The sequence below is a fragment of the Microcaecilia unicolor genome, chromosome 1, assembly GCF_901765095.1.
Source record: "Microcaecilia unicolor chromosome 1, aMicUni1.1, whole genome shotgun sequence".
In the NCBI taxonomy this organism is placed as follows: domain Eukaryota; kingdom Metazoa; phylum Chordata; class Amphibia; order Gymnophiona; family Siphonopidae; genus Microcaecilia; species Microcaecilia unicolor.
The window spans coordinates 140,334,621-140,355,604 of NC_044031.1; the positions used below are offsets into that span (position 1 = coordinate 140,334,621).

General features: G+C 45.6%; 1 protein-coding gene across 1 annotated transcript in view; it reads left to right on the top strand.

Moving 5' to 3' along the window:
• The window catches only part of LOC115468844 (glycoprotein-N-acetylgalactosamine 3-beta-galactosyltransferase 1-like), a 159,761-nt gene that overhangs the window by 82,820 nt on the left and 55,957 nt on the right, over positions 1 to 20,984 (top strand). The window contains exon 4 of the mRNA XM_030200895.1: positions 17,101 to 17,768. Coding sequence (XP_030056755.1) covers positions 17,101 to 17,768 — 668 coding nt within the window. The remainder of the gene's footprint in view (positions 1 to 17,100; positions 17,769 to 20,984) is intronic.

The following is a 20,984-nucleotide window of genomic DNA, read 5'->3' on the forward strand; positions in this document are numbered from 1 at the left end:
ATATGGCCAAAAGTCACCTGACCCCCTCGCAATCTCTAGAATATTTGGGGGCCAGGTTCGACACAGACTCGGGCTATGTATACCTACCCGAGCTAAGGCGGTGCAAGCTTCAGAATCAGGTCCATCTGCTCCTGAGGATGCCCCGCCCGCGAGCTTGGGACATTGTCCAGCTGCTGGGGTCGATGACAGCCACATTGGAAGTGGTGCCCTGGGCGAGAGCGCAGCTGAGACCTCTAAAGTATTCCCTACTTCAAAGATGGTCTCCAGTTTCTCAGGATTATCAATGCAGACTTTCTTGGCTCCCTGCGGCCTGACTCAGCATGGAGTGGTGGCTCTCAGACAGCATGCTGCGGCAAGGAATGCCGCTGGCGCTCCCCGATTGGTGTCTAGTATTGACAGATGCCAGCCTGAAGGGCTGGGGCGCACATTGCAAGTGGAAGCATGCCCAGGGTCTATGGACACCCGAGGAGTCGGAGTGGTCCATCAACCGCCTGGAGTTGAAAGCGGTGTTTCAGGCGCTTCTGGCCTTTCAAGTTACCCTGGAAGGATTGGCTGTCCGAGTGATGTCGGACAACACGACAGCAGTGGCCTACATAAATCGACAAGGCGGCACTCAGTGCAGAGCACTGGCTGCGCAGGCTGAACAGATTTGCCACTGGGCCGAGCTGCATCTTCAGTTTCTGTCGGCAGCTCACATTGCAGGTCAGAGCAACTTGCAAGCCGATTATCTAAGTAGGCATCAGATCGATCCAGCAGAATGGAACTAGCAGACGAAGTATTCCTGCAGATATGTGCCAAATGGGGCAAGCCCGTGATGGATCTTATGGCGACAAGTTCAAATGCCAAAGTCCCGTGCTTCTTCAGCAGACGGAGAGATCCTCACTCGGCAGGGTTGGATGCCTTGACTCAGCCCTGGCCTCCTGGCCTACTATATGTGTTCCCTCCGTGGCCCTTGATAGGGTGCGTGCTCCTGCGGATTCGGCTGCACCCAGTAGAAGTGGTCCTCATCGCCCCAGATTGGCCCAGGAGGCCTTGGTATGCGGACCTCCGACAGATGCTAGTGGAGGCTCCCCTTCCTTTACCTCTGGTACCGAACCTGTTGTCACAGGGCCCGGTAGCCATGGAGGACGCCTGCCGCTTTGGTCTTATGGCATGGCGATTGAGAGGGCGCAATTGAGGGACAAAGGCTATTCAAACACAGTCATTTCCACTCTTCTGCAGGCCCGCAAGCGTTCCACTTCCGTGGCTTATGCCAGGATTTGGCGCCAGTTTGAGTCTTGGTGTGCTTCAAAAGCGATCACACCCATGCGGGCTCCTGTCTCACCGATTCTGGACTTTTTGCAGGATGGTGTACAAATAGGCTTGGCCTATAATTCCCTGCGGGTGCAAGTGGCAGCGTTGGCCTCCCTTCGTGGTAAGGTTGAAGGCGTGTCTTTAGCTGCTCATCCAGATGTGGCACGGTTTCTTAGTGGGGTGCTTTGGCTCCGGACTTCTGTGCGAGCACCCTGTCCAGCTTGTTTTGAAGGCCTTGCTGGCTTCTCCTTTTGAGCCGCTTCGGCGAGCGTCGGAGAAAGATTTGACACTAAAGGCCGTTTTTCTTGTGGCCATTACTTCGGCGAGACGGGTGTCAGAGCTCCAGACGCTGTCCTGTAGAGACCCATTTCTGCAATTCTCAGAGTCCGGGGACACGGTGCCTTCCTTCATGCCTAAGGTGGTTTCAGCGTTTCACCTAAGGAGGAGTTTCCAGAATCTTTTGGGCAGTTGCACCTGTTGGATGTGCGCAGGACTCTGCTGCAGTATCTGCGAGTTACTATCTCTTTCAGGATCTATGATCATCTGTTTGTTTTGCGTTCAGGTCCTCGCAGAGGGTCTCCAGCGTCTAAAGCCACTATTGCCCGTAGGCTCAAAGAAACTATCTTGGGGGGGCGTGTCAAGATGGCGCCGTGAGCGGTTGTGTCTGAAGCAGTCTCCTGCCTTCCTGGCTGAAATAATATATATTCCTCGATTTGAATTAGATATGCCGCACACAAAACGTAAAGGGACGGTCCGGGGAGTTCCCCTACCTTCCGGGACATCCACTCCGGCGAGGATAGGTTTGGAGCGCTTCTTTCCCGCGGTTTCCCGAGTTAGCGGAGCGGAGTCCTTAGCGGGGGGAGCCGGTGAAGCGGTTCTCCCGCTGGACATAGAAACATCTTTATCCCCGCTATGCTCTACAACTCCTCCTTGCCCAGCAACGCTAGCCAGTCGAACGGGGTTTCCTCTTGTGCCCGGAAAGGGTGAGTTCGAGGAGCCCATAGGGGAGCTTGACTTGACGGGGAGATCTGAAGCTGCTGGAGAGACGGAGGTGGATCTAAGTCGGATCTTAGCATAATGAGATAAGGTCACAAAGACAAAGAAAAATGGGATAGCTTAACTGTATACTAGATTTTTAATTTGTATTGATTTATTATGTAGTTTTATCTTGATTGCTGTGCTTTCCTGTCATGAATGGAATTCCTATGTCTGTTTATTTGTATATACCAATTTTTATATATATGTAAACCGTTCTGTTTTGCAGTTGCAACAAGACACGGTATATAAATCAACATAAATAAATAAATAAAATCTGGCAGAAGCTATTAGAAATTGAAAGAACCCTGAAACAATCCTCTGATGAGGTAAAAACTTTAAATTTATCGATACAGGAAGTGAAGAACTCTATGGAAATGGTTAATAAAGATGTTTCAAAGAAAATTGAGGCCTTACAGGCAGATTCCAAGCAAATGGAAGAATTTAAAGTGGCAGTGATTAAAGATAGTATTGAGACTAGAAGAAAAATAGAGCAAATGGAAAACTACAATAGGAGATTAAATCTCCGACTACTAAATTTTCCTAGAATGATGGGAGTCTCTCCAAACGATATGTTTTGCAGATTTTTGAAAGAAAATCTGAATTTTCCCCAAGAAACATTTCCTCCTTTGAATAAAATTTATTATATTTCAAGAACAATGAATAAAGTAGTAGGAGAAGACTCAGTGGATTTACAAAATGTCACAGCCATCTTGGAACAATCAACTATAAGTGCGAGTGAAAGAGGAACGTTGATAGTTTCCTTTGTTTTTCAACAGGACTTAAACGCAGTAATGAGACTTTACTTTAAAACAACTAACCGCATGTTTATAGGCCAGAAAATCTGGCTTTATCCTGACGTGACAAAAATCACTCAGGAAAAAAGGAAAAAGTTTTTGTTAATGAGATCAAAAATATTAGAAATGGGTGGTTCCTTCCTTCTTGTGTACCCTTGTAAATGTGTTATCAGGATAAATCAAACCAAATATGTATATTATATGCCAGATCAGCTTCAGAACTTCTTAGACAATAAATAAGCTTAGAGCTAAAAGATAAGAAAGAAAGGGAATAACGATGTCATTATTTTTCTTGTTTAAATTTGAAAATGGGTAAAATACTTCACTAATTCCTACCCCCCCATTATTATATTGTGGTCTAAGGAAGCCAATAGTATATAAATAATTGAACAAAATTTTTCTTTTTTTTCCTAAGTTTGTAAGTTTATTACAATGGTGGCTGTATTACACTTTGCAGTTTGTATTTTCTGTGTAAGTATATATAAAAATAATAAAAATTATAAATCATAAAAGAAACTATCTTTTCAGCTTATCTGCTTGCCGGCCGGTCTCCGCCTGTAGCCTTTAAGGCGCATTCTATCAGAGCGATTTCTTCCTCTTGGGCTGAAACTGGAGCACTCTCTCGTCAAGAGATATGCAGTGCAGCAACATGGGCTTCTAAGCTCTCTTTTGCCCGACATTACAGGTTGGATGTGGCTGCTAGGAGGGATGTGCGTTTTGGAGCACAAGTGCTAGCGCGTGGTGTGACCTGTTCCCACTCTATATAGGGATTGCTTTGTTACATCCCATACGTAATGGCTTCATCTGCTTGATGACAAGGAAGGGAAAATTAGGTTCTTACCTTGGTAATTTTCTTTCCTTGAGTCATAGCAGGTGAAGCCATGAGCCCTCCCTGCATGATTGTCTGTATGCTGTAAATCTGTTTCAGGTTCTGTTCTTGTTTCCTGAAGTTCCTTCCTTGGGAGAAAGTTGGAAAACAGTCTTCAGGATTCATGTTCACTTATAGGAGGATGAGTCCATTCCCTCCAGTTTATGTTTTGGAGGATGAGTTTATTCCCTCCAGGAGGTTGCGTATATCCCCTGCAGTTATACAATAAGGAGGACGAGTTTATTCCCTCCAGGGGGATGTGTTCATTCCCTCCTTTTGAGTTCATGCCCTTGTTAAGGGGCCATCATTCACTGTGAGGAAAGTTCATGTTATTCCCATTGCGGTTTGCCATACTGCTTTGGAAGCTTCAAATACTGAAGAGGCAGTGGAGCTGGCTGGCCATGAGGCACTGTGAAAAGTTGAGTGCTCTCTATCTCCCCCTGCTGGTTGATGGACACAACCCATACGTAATGGCTTCATCTGCTATGACTAAAGGAAAGAAAATTACCAAGGTAAGAACCTAATTTTCCCTTCTCACAGAATGTCTATCAGGGCTGCATATCTAGCAACAAGGACAACATCCTAGTGGACAAACAGTCAAATCCTTCTTCCCCACAAATTGCGTTTGGATGACAGTGTTTCCTGAAACATATTTTCAGAGTGGAACACTTTTTTTTTTTTTTTGTGCCGCTCCCAAGAAGAAATTTCCCCCACTCCCCCCTCCAAAGGATACGACACACAGCAAACTAGCATTGAATGCCTTGCTTCTTCACTGGGGCAGAGAGGTCTTCAGTACATGTATTCTCAGGTTCCTCTAATAGAAACTCATCCTAAAATTCAGGACAAGACCTAGCCTCATATTGGTCAAGATGTGTTTGGTTCCTACTGCAGCTGGAACTCTCCTTCAGGAGTTCCATGAGTTTGGATTGTTTCTTGATCTTGTGTGATAAAAACAGTGCTACATTCCAACATAGTCCCTAGCTTTCACTGCTTGGATGTTGTGAAGGTAACATTAGTTTCTCTGAACTTGCTTTACAGTGTTTTCTCAGGTCTTTGCTTCTAAAACAGATTCTACTAGGTGGCCATACGTAATGGAAGAGATTTGCGTAAGGACCTAGATCCTTTTCCTGCACCCACAAAAACTACTAGAACACCTTTTACATCAGTCTGATCTCAAAACCAGTTCTATTATAGTACAACGTGAGTGCAATTGAAGCTTAGTATCTAGAAGGTAAACTTATCTCTGTACAGCCTTTCATTGTTCACTTTATGCACTGCTTTCTTCTGTTGAAGCCTCATGCATTGTCTTGGGACCTCATTTTTCTTACCCAGCTGAAGAAAACTCCTTCTGACCCTCTTAACACATCAGCTGAGGTACCTGACCTAGAAAGTCTTGTTTTTGGTGGTGGTAATCTCCGCTCACAGAGTAAGTGAGCTCCAGGTTCTTGTAACTGATCCACCTTATAGAAAGTTTTTAACAAAAGTGATTCTCTGCATCCAAAGTTCGTTCTTCCCAAGGTTGTGGCAGAATTCCATCTTGACCAGCCAGTAGTTCTACCAACATCCAGACTTCATTCCCTCAAAGGTGAAACTGCATTGCACACTTTAGATGACAAGACAACCTTGGCCTTCTATTTGGGAGGCCAAGGCTGTCTTGTAATCTAAACTTGCAAGAGCTATTAAATGAAAGCATTTTGCTCAAGACCTGTTAAGAGACTCTTCCACTGTGCTTGTGACACTGAGGTGCTGATGTACTAAACTGCATCAACAGTAACTGTAGATGAGGTGTTTCTAGTAATTAATATATGATGATATGCAAATAAAGCAGGTATTAATTCTGTAAAGTACCTTGTCTTTGTGTTACCTTCCATATTATTTTTATGCAGTTTATGCATCATCTTTACGGTTTGTGTCTGATGTGAGCTATTTTGTATACTTAGGCATAGATATTGCTTCAACATGAACGTAGCTGATTTACACACATTAATTACTTGAAATAGAGATTGCAGGTATTTAACACCGTTTAGTATATTGGGCACTAAATCCTGTCAGTGTTGTATATAAGCCTATGAAATCAATCACAATTAAAGAATGTATTGTGTGCTTCATGTGCTAGCAGGTGTCTTTGGGTAGGTGGAAATGATAACCTTCCATATCATCAAGCTGATCAATCCATAGACTGGTGGGTTGTGTCCATCTACCAGCAGGTGGAGATAGAGAGCAAACTTTTGCCTCCCTATATGTGGTCATGTGCTGCCGGAAACTCCTCAGTATGTTCTCTATCTCAGCAGGTGGTGGTCACACACAGCAGCAGCTCTGGCTAGGCCTCCAAGCCTAATTTTTAGGTTTTGTTGAGTGCCTGGGGTTGAGGGCTCTTTTGAGCAAGTGCAAACCTGGTGGTGCCAGGTCCCTCCTTTTCTCCCCCCTCCCGCTGGCTCCGTTAAAAAAAAAAAAAAAAAAAAATTTTGAACGGCCTTAAAGGCGTTTATTTCGATGTTTATTTAAGCGTCTATTGCAGCTACTCACTGAGACACCAGGTCGTTACAACTCGGAGCGGACAGCAGGTAATTTTACCTTTTTATAGCGGGCGGGGGTTCCCCGATTCTTCTCCTCGTGGCACATGGCGTCGGAGGGCGAGGGCGCAAAGGGTCGCTCCCCGGGTCGCTTGAGCGCTTCTAGAGGGGATGCGGGGGTCTTAAAGCCTGGTTCGCCCTTGTTGGGTGACAGTTTCGTGACCGATGAATGTCCCGGTCCTTCCTCCGGCGTGGCGGTTTTTCCCGCCATAAACGCCCATCCCCCGCTCCTCGCCTCCGCCATCTTGGCCGGCCACGCGGCTCGGACGGCTTCTTCTTGGGCCGCCCTTGAGGTTGGAGACATTAATGCCATGAACGCCCTTAATTTGGGCGACGGCACAGAAGCGGCTAAAGTTAAGAGCCGTTCTTCCCGCGCGGCTCCTTCGCGGAGTTTCGCGCCGGACGCCATTTTGGATGCGCAGCATGTCTCTCCCCCGCTGTTGCGAGCGCCGGTTGAGAGCGCGCCTAGGGCTGTTGCCCAGGCTGCGGAAGTGCACAGTCTGGGGGGTTTCTCCCCCGAGTTTGTTTTGCTGCTGCATCAGGCCTTCCTCATGCACAACGCTGCCCCCGCTCCCTCGTCTGGTAAAGAGGTTGAGGTTCCCAGAGGTAAACGCCCTCGGGTTGATTCCCAGGCCTTGGAGGAATTTGTCTCCTCCGATGTAGATGAGGGCAGCGTGTCTGAGGTCTCCCAACGGTCCTTTGCGGATTCCTTGGAGGAGACGGATCCCCGCTCGGATGGAGCGGATGACCCCTCTGCAGCGCGGCTTTTTCGCCCAGAGGATTTGCCCAACCTGTTGTTACAGGCCATGGACACTTTGAAGATATCCTCTCCGGAGGACGTCTCTCCCTCAGCCCCTGTTGGCTCTGCCATTATGCTGGGGACGAAGCGCCCGCCTAGAACCTTCCACGTGCATGATGCCATGCACACCTTAATTTCGGCTCAATGGGATGTCCCAGAAGCGAGCCTTAAAGTGGCTAGGGCTATGTCCCGCCTCTATCCTTTGGCTGTGAGTGAGCGTGAGGCCTATCTGTGGCCTACCGTGGATTCTTTAATCACTGCGGTGACTAAGAAAACTGCTTTGCCGGTGGAAGGTGGCACGGCCCTGAAGGACGCCCAAGACAGAAGATTGGAGGCGGCCTTAAGGTCGTCCTTTGAGGCGGCTGCTTTAAGTTTGCAGGCCTCAGTTTGCGGCTCCTATGTGGCCAGGGCGTGCCTGACTATGGTGCAGCGGGCTTCCCCCTCGGATCATTCCTTGAGGGCTGATTGGCCAGCCCTGGAATCGGGCTTAGCCTATTTGGCAGACTTGCTGTATGATGTCTTGAGAGCCTCAGCTAAAGGCATGGCTCAGACAGTCTCTGCGCGGCGGTGGCTTTGGCTGAAACATTGGTCGGCTGACCACGCCTCTAAATCCCGCCTGGCTAGATTGCCTTTTAAAGGCAAGCTGCTCTTTGGGGTCGAGCTGGACAAAATCGTGACCGATCTCGGCACGTCTAAGGGCAAGAAGTTACCAGAGGTCAGGGCTCGGGCTAGTGCTCGTCCCGGTACCTCCAGAGGACGGTTTCAAGAAGCCCGTCGGTACCGCCCGGGCAGGTCGGGTTCTTCTGCCCCCTCTTCCTTTAAGAGGAATTTCTCCCCCAAGCAGCATTCCTTTCGCAGAGACCGCCGTCCCGGAGGTGCTCCCTCCGGTCCTCCCCCAGGGTCTCGTACCCAATGACGGGGTCTTGGTCCACGCCCCAGTGCAGATTGGAGGACGGCTGTCCTCGTTTCTGGGCGAGTGGACCACAATAACTTCAGACGCTTGGGTGCTGGAAGTCATCAGAGACGGCTACAAGCTAGAGTTCTGCCGACCCTTAAGAGATGGGTTTGTACTCTCTCCCTGCAAGTCTCCGGTCAAAGCTGTGGCAGTGCAGCAGACTTTGGACAATCTGATCCGCCTGGGTGCGGTCGTTCCGGTGCCAGAAAGTCAGCTTGGCAAGGGGCGTTACTCCATTTACTTTGTGGTACCAAAGAAAGGAGGTTCTGTCCGGCCTATCCTCGACCTCAAAGGGGTCAATCGGGCCTTGAAAGTACGGCACTTTCGCATGGAGACTCTCCGCTCTGTTATAGCGGCAGTGAAGGCAGGGGAGTACCTGGCATCCTTGGACATCAAGGAAGCGTACCTGCATATTCCCATCTGGCCTCCTCTTCAACGCTTTCTGCGTTTTGCAGTCCTGGACCGACACTTCCAGTTCAGAGCCCTCCCTTTCGGGTTGGCTACTGCTCCGCGGACCTTCTCCAAAGTAATGGTGGTCATAGCGGCCTTCCTGCGAAAGGAAGGAGTGCAAGTCCATCCTTATCTGGACGACTGGTTGATCCGAGCCCCCTCTTATGCAGAGTGCGGCAAAGCTGTGGACCCGGGTAGTTGCTCTTTTGAGCTCCCTGGGATGGATCATCAACTGGGAGAAGAGCCAGCTGCGCCCGACTCAGTCCCTGGAGTATCTGGGAGTTCGATTCGACACCCAAGTGGGCAGAGTGTTTCTGCCAGACAATCGGATTGTCAAACTTCAGGCTCAGGTGGACCAGTTCCTAGTAGCCTCTCCTCTTCGGGCTTGGGACTATGTGCAGCTGTTGGGCTCTATGACGGCCACGATGGAAGTAGTGCCCTGGGCCAGGGCTCATATGAGACCACTACAACACACTCTGCTGCAGCGCTGGACTCCGATGTCGGAGGATTATGCTGTGCGCCTTCCCTTGGATCCAGCAGTGCGCAAGGCGCTGAGCTGGTGGATGCAGACAGACAAGTTGTCTGCGGGAATGCCTCTGGTGACCCCAGAGTGGATTGTCGTCACGACGGACGCCTCGTTGTCGGGCTGGGGAGCCCACTGCTTGGGAAGGACAGCGCAGGGGCTCTGGTCTCCTGCAGAGGCAAAGTGGTCTATCAACCTCCTGGAACTCAGAGCCATTCGGTTGGCGCTTTTGGAGTTCATCCCGGTACTGGTGCTGAGGCCTGTACGGGTCCTGTTGGACAATGCCACGGCTGTGGCCTATGTCAACCGCCAGGGAGGTACCAAGAGCGCCCCTCTAGCCAAGGAGGCTATGAATCTTTGCAAGTGGGCGGAAGCGAACCTGGAGCAGCTTTCAGCGGCCCACATTGCCGGAGTCATGAATGTCAAGGCGGACTTTCTCAGTCGCCATACCTTGGAGCCCGGAGAGTGGCAGCTATCTGCTCAGGCGTTCTTGGACATCACGAAGCGCTGGGGCCAGCCGAGCCTAGATCTGATGGCGTCATCGGCCAATTGCCAAGTGCCGCGTTTTTTCAGCAGAGGACGGGACCCTCGATCCCTGGGAGTAGATGCTCTTCTCCAACAGTGGCCGACACAAGAGCTTCTCTATGTGTTCCCGCCCTGGCCCATGTTGGGCAGGGTGCTAGACCGGGTGGCAAAGCATCCCGGCAGGGTAATCCTGGTGGGTCCGGATTGGCCCAGACGTCCCTGGTATGCGGACTTGATCAGGCTCTCAGTCGACGATCCTCTGCGGCTGCCAGTGGAGCAGGGCCTGTTACATCAGGGTCCCGTGGTGATGGAGGATCCCTCCCCCTTTGGTCTTACGGCCTGGCTATTGAGCGGCAGCGTCTGAGAAAGGGCTTCTCAGACAAGGTCATTGCCACTATGCTAAGAGCGAGGAAGCGCTCTACTTCTACTGCTTACGCCAGGGTTTGGCGTATCTTTGCAGCGTGGTGTGAAGCAGGCTCTTTCTCCCTTCACTGCTCCAATTTCTTCAGTGTTGGCGTTCCTGCAAGAAGGCCTGCAGAAAGGCCTGTCGCTCAGTTCCCTTAAAGTCCAGGTAGCGGCTCTGGCTTGCTTCAGGGGTCGCCTGAAGGGTGTTTCCCTGGCTTCACAGCCAGATGTGGTGCGCTTTCTCAGGGGAGTTAATCAACTGCGCCCTCCTATGCACTCAGTGGTGCCTGCGTGGAATCTCAACCTGGTGCTAAGAGCATTGCAGAAGCCGCCTTTTGAACCCTTGTCGAGGGCATCTCTGAAAGACCTGACGTTGAAAGCAGTCTTTTTGGTGGCTATCACTTCAGCCAGAAGAGTGTCCGAGCTCCAGGCGCTCTCATGTCGAGAGCCTTTTCTGCAGTTCACTGAGGCAGGAGTGACTATTCGCACAGTGCCTTCCTTTCTGCCCAAGATTGTTTCTCGCTTCCATGTGAATCAGCAGCTCTGTCTCCCTTCCTTTCGTAGGGAGGACTACCCAGAGGAGTACTCTGCTCTTAAATATCTGGACGTGAGACGAGTCATCATCAGATACTTGGAAGTGACCAATGATTTCCGGAAGTCGGATCATCTGTTTGTCCTGTTTGCAGGTCCTCGTAAGGGTCTGCAGGCTGCTAAGCCTACAGTGGCAAGATGGGTCAAGGAAGCCATTGCGGCGGCTTATGTGGCCGCGGGGAAGGTGCCGCCTATCCAGCTGAAGGCTCACTCCACGAGAGCTCAGGCGGCCTCGATGGCAGAGGCCGGATCCGTCTCCTTAGAAGAGATATGCAAGGCGGCAACTTGGGCTTCGGCTCATACATTCTCCAAGCATTACCGTTTGGCTGTGGCTGCACGGGCGGAGGCCCGGTTTGGAGCTTCAGTGTTGAGGTCAGGGATTTCAATGTCCCGCCCTGGGTGAGTACTGCTTCGGTACATCCCACCAGTCTATGGATTGATCAGCTTGATGATATGGAAGGTAAAATTATGTATAATCATACCTGATAATTTTCTTTCCATTAATCATAGCTGATCAATCCATAGCCCCTCCCAGATATCTGTACTGTTTTTATTCTGGTTGCATTTCAGGTTCAAGTTTAGTCTTCAGTTACTTCAGAAAGACTTCGTGTTCAAGTTTTTTCACTTGGATTCTTCAAGAGTTAAGACGAGTTTGTGTTACAGTGAGCTGCTGCATTCCTCTCCCCTCCGTTTTACGGGGCTGGATTGAGACTTAAATTCTGCCGGCACTCCCTCCCGCTTCGTGCGGCTGTAGGGCAGCTTTGTACCCCTCCCGCTTCGGCGGTGTTAGGGTCAGTCAGCTCCTCCCGCGGTTGCGGTTGCAGGATAAGCCAGATCCCCCCGCATCGGCGGGTGTGGTGTCCCTCCCCCGCTCCGCGGGGATGAGCTGGACGGATTCCCCTCCCCCACTTGTGTGGGGATGAGCTGGGTTAATTCCCCTCCCCCGTTTCGGCGGTGGTGAGCTGGGCAGAGTGTCCCTTCGTGGGTGTAATTCTCTAAGTGCTGAGTCCTGCGGATGGAGCTTTGATATCGACATACTGAGGAGTTTCCGGCAGCACATGACCACATATAGGGAGGCAAAAGTTTGCTCTCTATCTCCACCTGCTGGTAGATGGACACAACCCACCAGTCTATGGATTGATCAGCTATGATTAATGGAAAGAAAATTATCAGGTATGATTATACATAATTTTACCTTTGTAATCCTCGCACATGACATGCAGTGCATCCTACATCATATGATTTGTATGCCCCTAGAGACTGAAAACTGTCCAGAGCAGATGGAAATTTTCAGAACTAGCTGACACCTGTTTAAATGTTAAGACAGTGATGCTGACAATTCTATTCCTGCCTCACTGCAACATTTTCACCATACCCCTGCCTGACCTGATACCTTGTCCCCCTATTAGTGTGCTTGTTCCTTCTGTTGCAAGGTTTTTCTCATTCTTTCTCTGGCCCTAAGTCATTGTGCCAACTGCTTTTTGTTTTTTTTCCCTTCTCTACTTGTCAAGTTCTGGCATCCTCCGTACTGTAACCTGGCCCATGGCTTTTCAGTAGTATGGACGGTCTGTCGGCTATCTTCTGGCCTGCCAGTCCTTCTGTTTCAAGGTCACATTCTTTCCAAAGTACACATCTTTGGCAGCAAACAGGGGCCTCTTGTCAACCAGACATACTTAGGCCTAAAAGTTGAGTTTATTTTACATAGATATAGAGAGGGAGAGAGAGATATTTCTGATAACCAGGATAATTTTATTTTAGGGCAAGTTTTATTTTGTTGGAAGAAAGAGGTTATTTTATTGTCAAATTATGTAGTATAACAGAGAGAGGGAGCAAAGCACAAAAAAGCCAAGAAACAAAACGTACCAAGGGCCTTCAAAAAAAGGGAAATAAAAGTCTTTAATCATATATTGATGAAACACTGCTTGAATGGACCCGACACGGTCCGTGTTTCGGCACACAACGCCTGCGTCAGGGGTCTATATTGAACATAAAAACAATAATTTATAAAAGTTTTAAATATACATGCATATACATACAGAGTGGAACCATAATCGTTAAGGTGTATATATACATATATATAACAAAATAAAAACATACACATTTTGTATACTTATAAGGAACCATAAAAATTATAGTACATATACATGACACATATATCTGATGATGATTAAAATATATACAATATGAAACCATAATTTAAACTATCAGCCTGCTAGTCTGAATCAAAACCAATATTACAAGGTGTATATAATGAATAAATATTGACATAATGCCTATGGAACCTACTCTGATGGATTATATCATATAAAATATATTGTTAAGAAAATAGAAAAAATAATGAAAAATGGGTAATAAAAAAAAATAAAAAATTAATGTGTTATCACATTATGATATACATACTAGTTGATGAATCAATAAAAATTAGTAAAAATAAAACCGTTTTGAATATATGAAAATGTGAAAATATATAAAACAAGAATGAATATGTATATACCACGAATGAGATGGGGGACATATACCAGTCAAATGAGTATATGAAACCATAACAAAATATATGCTCAACAGAACAGTATCAATATGAACTGCCTTTATTAAAACGATTATTCTTATCTTGAAGTTTAGTTATTTAATTAATTTTAAGACTATATACTAAATATATGAACATCATCAACAAACATTTACAAAAAATGAGAAAAAAAATGAAAAACTTGGAAAATATAATGCAAAAACTAAAAAATCAATATTTAATAATAATGAATAATAATTAAAATCCAAAATCAAACGTTGGTTTGGTGAATTAATATATTGAGGGTCCAAAAATGTACATATTCAGTTAGCGATTCAAATAATTGAGATAAAAATATAAAAAAACATTGAAAAGTAGACTCACCACAAGAAACAGCTGACAACGTTCAGTGGTATTGTAAAAACAATACAATTTGAATGGTAATGTACTGCTACACCGTGTGATCCCCTAGAAAAGACGGTATCTTATAGAAGAAACCATGAACGTCGCATCTCTATTGTGAATGACATGAGGGACGTGAGACATTGGTACGGATGATCGCTGAAGTGTATCGGCATCAAATTGCCACTCTCGAATGAGTTTAAAATATGTATATATATATGTGTATTTTTTTTTGTTCGTCATGCAATAATACTTAAAACAATATGACCATTGGGCGTGCATTCAGTTATTGTTCTATCGCTAACCAAAAGTAAGGAATGCATCAAATTGAAGATGTCCAGTGATTAAATTCAAACATAGTGACGTCAACTACACCCGTTACTTAGAATTGTGAAAAATCGCACTAGTTTGTGCGTGTCTTATGAAAAGACATATATTTTTATTCAGCAATGGATGTGATGACCAATATGTATACCTTTAACTAATGATATATTGATACCTTCGATCGTGTCTTTATTACATTGGTACTATTCAAACACAAACTGTCAAAAAATGGCAGGTGAAACTGTTCTTATAAGTGTTTTAACTTAAAATTGGACGGAACACATTCCGTCGAAATTAAATGTGTGCACAAACTACAAATATGCTAAGAAAATTTAAAAAGAAATACAGTACCTTCACACACACAAAAATAAAGGAGAGTATGATTAAAGAAACACAGTCCTTCAATCGCGGACTCAGTCAGGTAAACAGAGTGGCTGGGACCGGTGCCGGTATAAATATGTGAGCACTAATGACGTCAGCATAAACCGTTTTTAATGAACTGTAAAATGCAACAAAACTCTGCATAACTGTGTATAAAATATGTATATGTATATATATGTATGTGTATATATATATATATATATATATATATATATATAAACTGAATATTATTAATAAAATTCAATGATGTTTAAATTTGCTCAATGAAAAAATGTGTAGTGACGTGCCCTCATAAATATGTATGAAGCTGTAGTATTGGAAATGCTGGCCAATTTTCAATTAAAATCATGATAGCAAAATGTTATATCTAAATGTGGATGATACTCTAAAAACTTCTCAGAAAATTTTGATAAAAAAATAAAAAATTAGAAGTAAAAAATAATAAATAAAAACTTGAGTGTTGAATATTAAAAATTGCTGTAGAGTAGGAGGCTCAAAGAGAATCTTCCCAGATCTCAATTTCTACGTCTTAGAAGATTATGTAGCAGTTTTGAAGAATTTGAAATACAATCAACAACGATGAAAAAAAGATTTGAAGACAGAGGTTACCCTTTACAATGTATCAATACTGGACTTTCAAAAGCAAGAGCAGCAGATAGAGAGCATCTTCTTCAACCTTGCGCAACGAAAGACCCACCAGATATTGTATGCAGTCTAAGGTTTTCCAACCTCTCCGGTGATATTCGTAGGTATCAATATATCATTCTTGTTTTATATATTTTCATATATTCAAAACGGTTTTATTTTTACTAATTTTTATTGATTCATCAACTAGTATGTATATCATAATGTGATAACACATTAATTTTTTATTTATTTTTTTTATTACCCATTTTTTCATTATTTTTTCTATTTTCTTAACAATACATTTTATATTATATAATCCATCAGAGTAGGTCCCGTAGGCATTATGTCAATATTTATTCATTATATACAACTTGCTATATTGATTTTGATTCAGACTAGCAGGCTGATAACAGTTTAAATTATGGTTTCATATTGTATATATTTTAATAATCAGATATGTGTCATGTATATGTACTATAATTTTTATGGTTCCTTATATATGAGTATACAAATGTGTATGTTTTTTTATTTTGTTTTATTTATATATATATATATATATACTAGTATAAAAGGCCCGTTTCGGTAGGCAATGAAATGGACGCTAGCAAGGTAATTCCCCCCCCCCCCCCCCCCCCCCGCAGCCACCCATCTGGTCTCAGGACCCCCTCCCCACCAACCCTCCTCTGCCTCTGCAGCCACGCATGTGCAGCGGCCCTCCTCTCTCTCCTGCTCCCCCTGCAGCCACCCATGTCCAGCGACCCTCCTCTCCCCCTGCAGCTACCCATGTCCAGCGACCCTCCTCTCCTTTTCCCTTGCCACCCATGTCCAGTGACCCACCTCTCTCTCCTGCCCCCCTGCAGCCACCCATGTCCAATGACCCTCCTCTCCTTTCCCCTTGCCCCCCCTGTAGCCACCCATGTCCAGTGACCCTCCTCTCCCCCTGCAAGGTCCCTTGTCTCCCCTGCCCTCCCCTGCAGCCACCCATCTGGTCTCAGGACCCCCTCCCCACCTCCCTCTTCCCTCTTCTCCCCCTGCAGCCACCCATGTCCAGCGACCTGCCCCTACCCCTCCCCCCCCTCGGGCACATCAACCCCCTTGCCATCCGCAGCCGCCACTACTAACTCTCCTGTTGAGCAGCAGCGTCCGGTACAAAAAGAAAAAAGCCAAAAAAAGATTTTAAACCTGAAACACGGCTCCGTAGACAGCCATCTGGCATTGGCTGTCATCTCTGCAGCCGCTCCTCCTCTTCCCTCTGACGTTGCTGCGCTCCTCCGGGGTCTTCCTGCAGGGGCAGTGACGTGGAGGGGTGAGGAAGAGCGGCTGCAGTGACGACAGCCAACGCGGAGCGTGTTTCCCTACTTCTCCCCTTGCCTTGGAATCAGCTGTCAGTGACATCACTGACGTCAGTGCATTCTAAACTGCCTAGCAGACCACCTCCGAGGGAGCCACGGTACCAGGCACATTAGAATATTGGAGGTGAGAATTATTATATAGGATATATATACACCTTAATGATTATTTTTATTTATTTATTTATAGCATTTATACTCCGCTCTTTCCCGCTCGATAGCAGGTTCAGTGCGGCTTACAAGGTATGGTACAAAGTATCACAGAGATAATACAAAGTATTGCGAAGATAACCCAGTTATAGAGAATAGGACAATAGGAAGGGATGTGGGGGAGAGGATAGGAGTATGGGTAGTGTTAGTGGTGTGGATCAGGTTCGAGAATTAAGTTGGGTTGTTTGGGTGTGCTTGTTTGAAGAGGTAAGTTTTCAGCAGCTTTTGAAAGGGTAGATGTTCATTGGTTGTTCGGATGTGTCGAGGTATTGCATTGCAGAGTTTGCTGCCTATTATGGTTCCACTATGTATGTATATGCATGTGTATTTAAAACTTTTATAAATTTATTGTTTTTATGTTCAATATAGACCCCCGACGTAGGCGCTGTGCGCCGAAACACGGACTGTCGGGTCCATTCAAGCAGTGTTTCATCAATATTGTCAAATTGTGAACATAGTTCATACTTTTTTGTTTTATCCCATATAGATGAGAATAAAAATGTGGCTGAAGAGCTGTATCAGAAGGTCCGAATTCTTTGCTGGGTGATGACTGGTCCACAGAATCTGGAGGTAAAGGCTAAGCATGTCAAAGCTACTTGGGCACAGCACTGCAATAAAATCCTGTTCATGAGCTCTGAAGCTAACAAAGACTTTCCTACTGTGGGCCTAGAAACCAAAGAAGGAAGAGATCAGCTATACTGGAAAACTGTTAAAGCCTTCCAGTTTGTGCATGACCATCATTTAGATAATGCTGACTGGTTTTTGAAAGCAGATGATGATACCTACGTTGTACTAGATAATCTAAGATGGCTTCTCTCAAAACACAACCCAGACCATCCAATTTATTTTGGGAGACGGTTCAAGCCTTTTGTAAAGCAGGGCTATATGAGCGGAGGTGCTGGATATGTGCTAAGCAAAGAAGCTTTGAAGAGATTTGTTGATGCTTTCAAAACCGCGAAATGCACTCATGTTTCATCTGTGGAAGACCTTGCCCTGGGAAAATGTATGGAGAGTATTAATGTGGAAGCAGGAGATTCCAGAGACACAAGCGATAAAGAGATGTTCCATCCCTTTGTTCCTGAACACCTCTTAATCGCAGGTTATTTGCCAAGAACATTTTGGTACTGGAATTACAACTATTACTCTCCTGTTGAAGTAAGTTTACAAGCATTTTAGCATTCTTAAATGTTTGGTTTGTGTCTGTACTACATAAAGCAGAGGATGCTTGTCTCAGCCTAAATTCTGAAAATAATTTAGTCAGTCTATTTCAGAACATCAGGTAGGTTGACATTATTGGAGTGAGGGTAATGCAGGAGAAAATACAAAGTCAACTTTAAGTTGGGGTTGTTTCCATATAAATGGTAGCCTGGAGCACTGTACAGGTGTATAAGATTTTTCTGTCAACAAGTAGAATGAATTAGCCACAGAAGTGGATTATATATTCTGACACTATTGACACAGCTTGCCCTCTTGGTTTTTTCCAGAGCAGTCACAGAATTTCTGCAGTTACCACCTTGTGAGAGCCTTCAGGGCTTTTTTTTTTTTTTTTAAATCAAGACTAGCACATAGATGCAATTTAGCTCTTCCATTTTTCAATAAACTTTGCCTCAAACCTTTTGGATGTGTCTGGTCTTCTCTACCTGTTTTTCCTTTTGTCCCCCAAGAAAATGATTCCCCTCCCCCTTCTATTCTCTCATGTCTTCACCATTGAGTTCAGTTTAGTGACTATATCCCCACTTGAGGCTGAACAGTGTATGGAACAAGATCTCTCTTTCCAAATTGAATACAAGTTGTCAGGACTCTGAGGGTGAATCCCTACACTGCATAGAGGCAGAAAAATCCACAGCTCCATAACTCTGAAATAATTTCACTGGCAATAGTTTTACCTTTTTTCTTTAATTCAAGGAGAAGCAGGATGTTATCCAGCAGAACCCCATGTGGGAACAGCTCTCTGGTTTCAGTAAAACTTTTGAAAGTTTACCATTCATGCTTTCCCTTCTGTTGTTCAGGACTTAGCCACTTGCCAGTCGCACTTTCTGGTACTGCCTCTTGGCTCGTGTCTGGTGTTCAATTTAAGCATTCTTTTTTCAAAATAATTTAAGGGACACAATGCTGAGAGCACTCAGGCATCATGGTCATCAGTGTCCTCAACGTACCCCTAACATGAGCACTGCTCATTTTCCTTGGTATCAGACAGGGCACAATAGCCTCTGAGACTTAGCGCCTGATACATCTCAAGTAACTGAAGGATTAGTCCACACCAATTGCAGTGCCCCTAATTTTTGTCAATGGCAGCCTTCGTGGAGCAGCTCATAAAGTTTGAGAAACAGATGGAGTGCTTCTTTTCTCAATACAAATCTTACAAAACTGAAGTAATCAATCTGATATTCAAGACTCACTCACTGCCTGCAGAGGATGCATAGACACCAAGGTCTCAAAGGACATCTTAATCTTTGCCAAATGTGTTGATGTTTATCGCTAGTCCATCAAGAGAAGGTTTCCCCAGCACATTGGCGGTCCTAACAGGTCAGGCATTCAAGGCAAGCAGAGGCTCAAGCATCTTCTACTCAGTATGTTGAATCGGAGCGCTCAGGGGTATCTGAAGAGCTGGAATTCACTTTGGAAGGAGTTGTCCACTCATTTTCCATCAAACCTCTCCTTATTACACAAGAGATGTAAATCTCCCCATGAGGAGCTCTCATTTTATCGAGTTTATTAGAGATGCAGCTAATGCTGTCTCATTTTCTTTAGAGTTGGAGGAGGAGACCATATCAGAATTATTGGACTTCCTCCAATTCTGCATACCACCTGCCCCCCCTCCCCCCCCAAAGGAAGTAGTGACAGTGCCCATTCACAGAATCCAGAAGGAAATACAGATTACAATGTAGTAGACCCCTTCTCTTTACCTCCTTTTAATAAGGTGTGATCCTGTGTATAGAGTTCAAAAGCTCTAGGATTTGAGAAGCTGTCATGGTCGAATCTGCTCTCAAGAGCAAATTGCATGAAGACTCACTCCTCAGAGTACCCGGGAGAGAGGCAAAGACCTTTATTCTCTTGGGGAAAAAATTATTTCAGAATGCTATGTTCACATCCTACATAGTATCCTATCAGCACTTTATGAGCAAGTACTTGTGGAACATTTGCACAGTGTAATAATGGCAAATGAGCTCGGAAGTAGTAGCTAAAGGACAGGAATGTGGAAAATACATTTTCCATACTATCTGTGCTGTTTTTTTATACAGCTTCGAAAGCCTCTTCTATGGGGATTGGCGCCAACAAAATTGCATAGCTGTTGACATGCTGTATCATGGAGAGAATCTCTTAAGAGAAAAGGTGCAGGAGGCTGCTACCCTTGTTGTATGACTCACACTCTTACAACCCTTTCCAGGCCTACTTCTAACCCAGCCTCCTTTTCTAGGAGGTTTTCTAGCAGAGGGCAGCGGAGATCCTCCTACTCCCATAGGCATAGATATTCCATTCCTCTCGCTCCTCCCAAGGGACAGGCTTGTGACTATATCTAGCAGAGCACAACTCCAGTCCCTGTAGCCATTCTGGACAGCCTTCCATTAGGAGGAAGGCTGAAACGTTTATTTATTTTTGCAGAAAGATGGGCCCTTTTGTAACCTCAGACCATACTTCTAATTGCAAAAAAGACAAGGTTATTTCCTCCTAGACCTAAGGGCCCTGATAAAGTATCAGGGCAAACAAAACTTCAAGGCACCCTCATCCCGATTCTACAAGAGGGATTGTTAATGCTCTCTGGACTTAAAGGATCTAGGTGTCATTATTGATGTTATGTTGAAGCCCTCTGCTTGATGTGCAGTAGTGACTAAGAAAGCAAATATAGTAGATGATGACGGCAGAAAAAAGACCTGCACGGTCCATCCAGTCTGCCCAACAAGACAACTCATGTGTGCTACCTTTTGTGTATACCCTACTTTGATTTGTACCTGTGCTGTTCAAGGCACAGACCGTATAAGTCTGCCCAGCACTATGCCTGCCTCCCAACCTCCAGTCCCGCCTCCCACCACCAGCTCTAGCACAGACCGTATAAGTCTGCCCAGCACTATCCCTGCCTCCCACCACCGGCTCTGGCACAGACCGTATAAGTCTGCCCAGCACTATCCCCGCCTCCCAACCTCCAGCCCCGCCTCCCACTACCGGCTCTGCTATCCAATCTCGGTTAAGCTCCTGAGGATCCATTCCTTCTGAACAGGATTCCTTTATGTTTATCCCACGCATGTTTGAATTCCGTTACCGTTTTCATCTCCACCACCTCCCGGGGGAGGGCATGCAAGGTGATGCATGTGGGGAAAAAAGAACCCGAATTATAGCTGTGTCATGCAAGGTTCCACGTTAGGAGTTACAGAC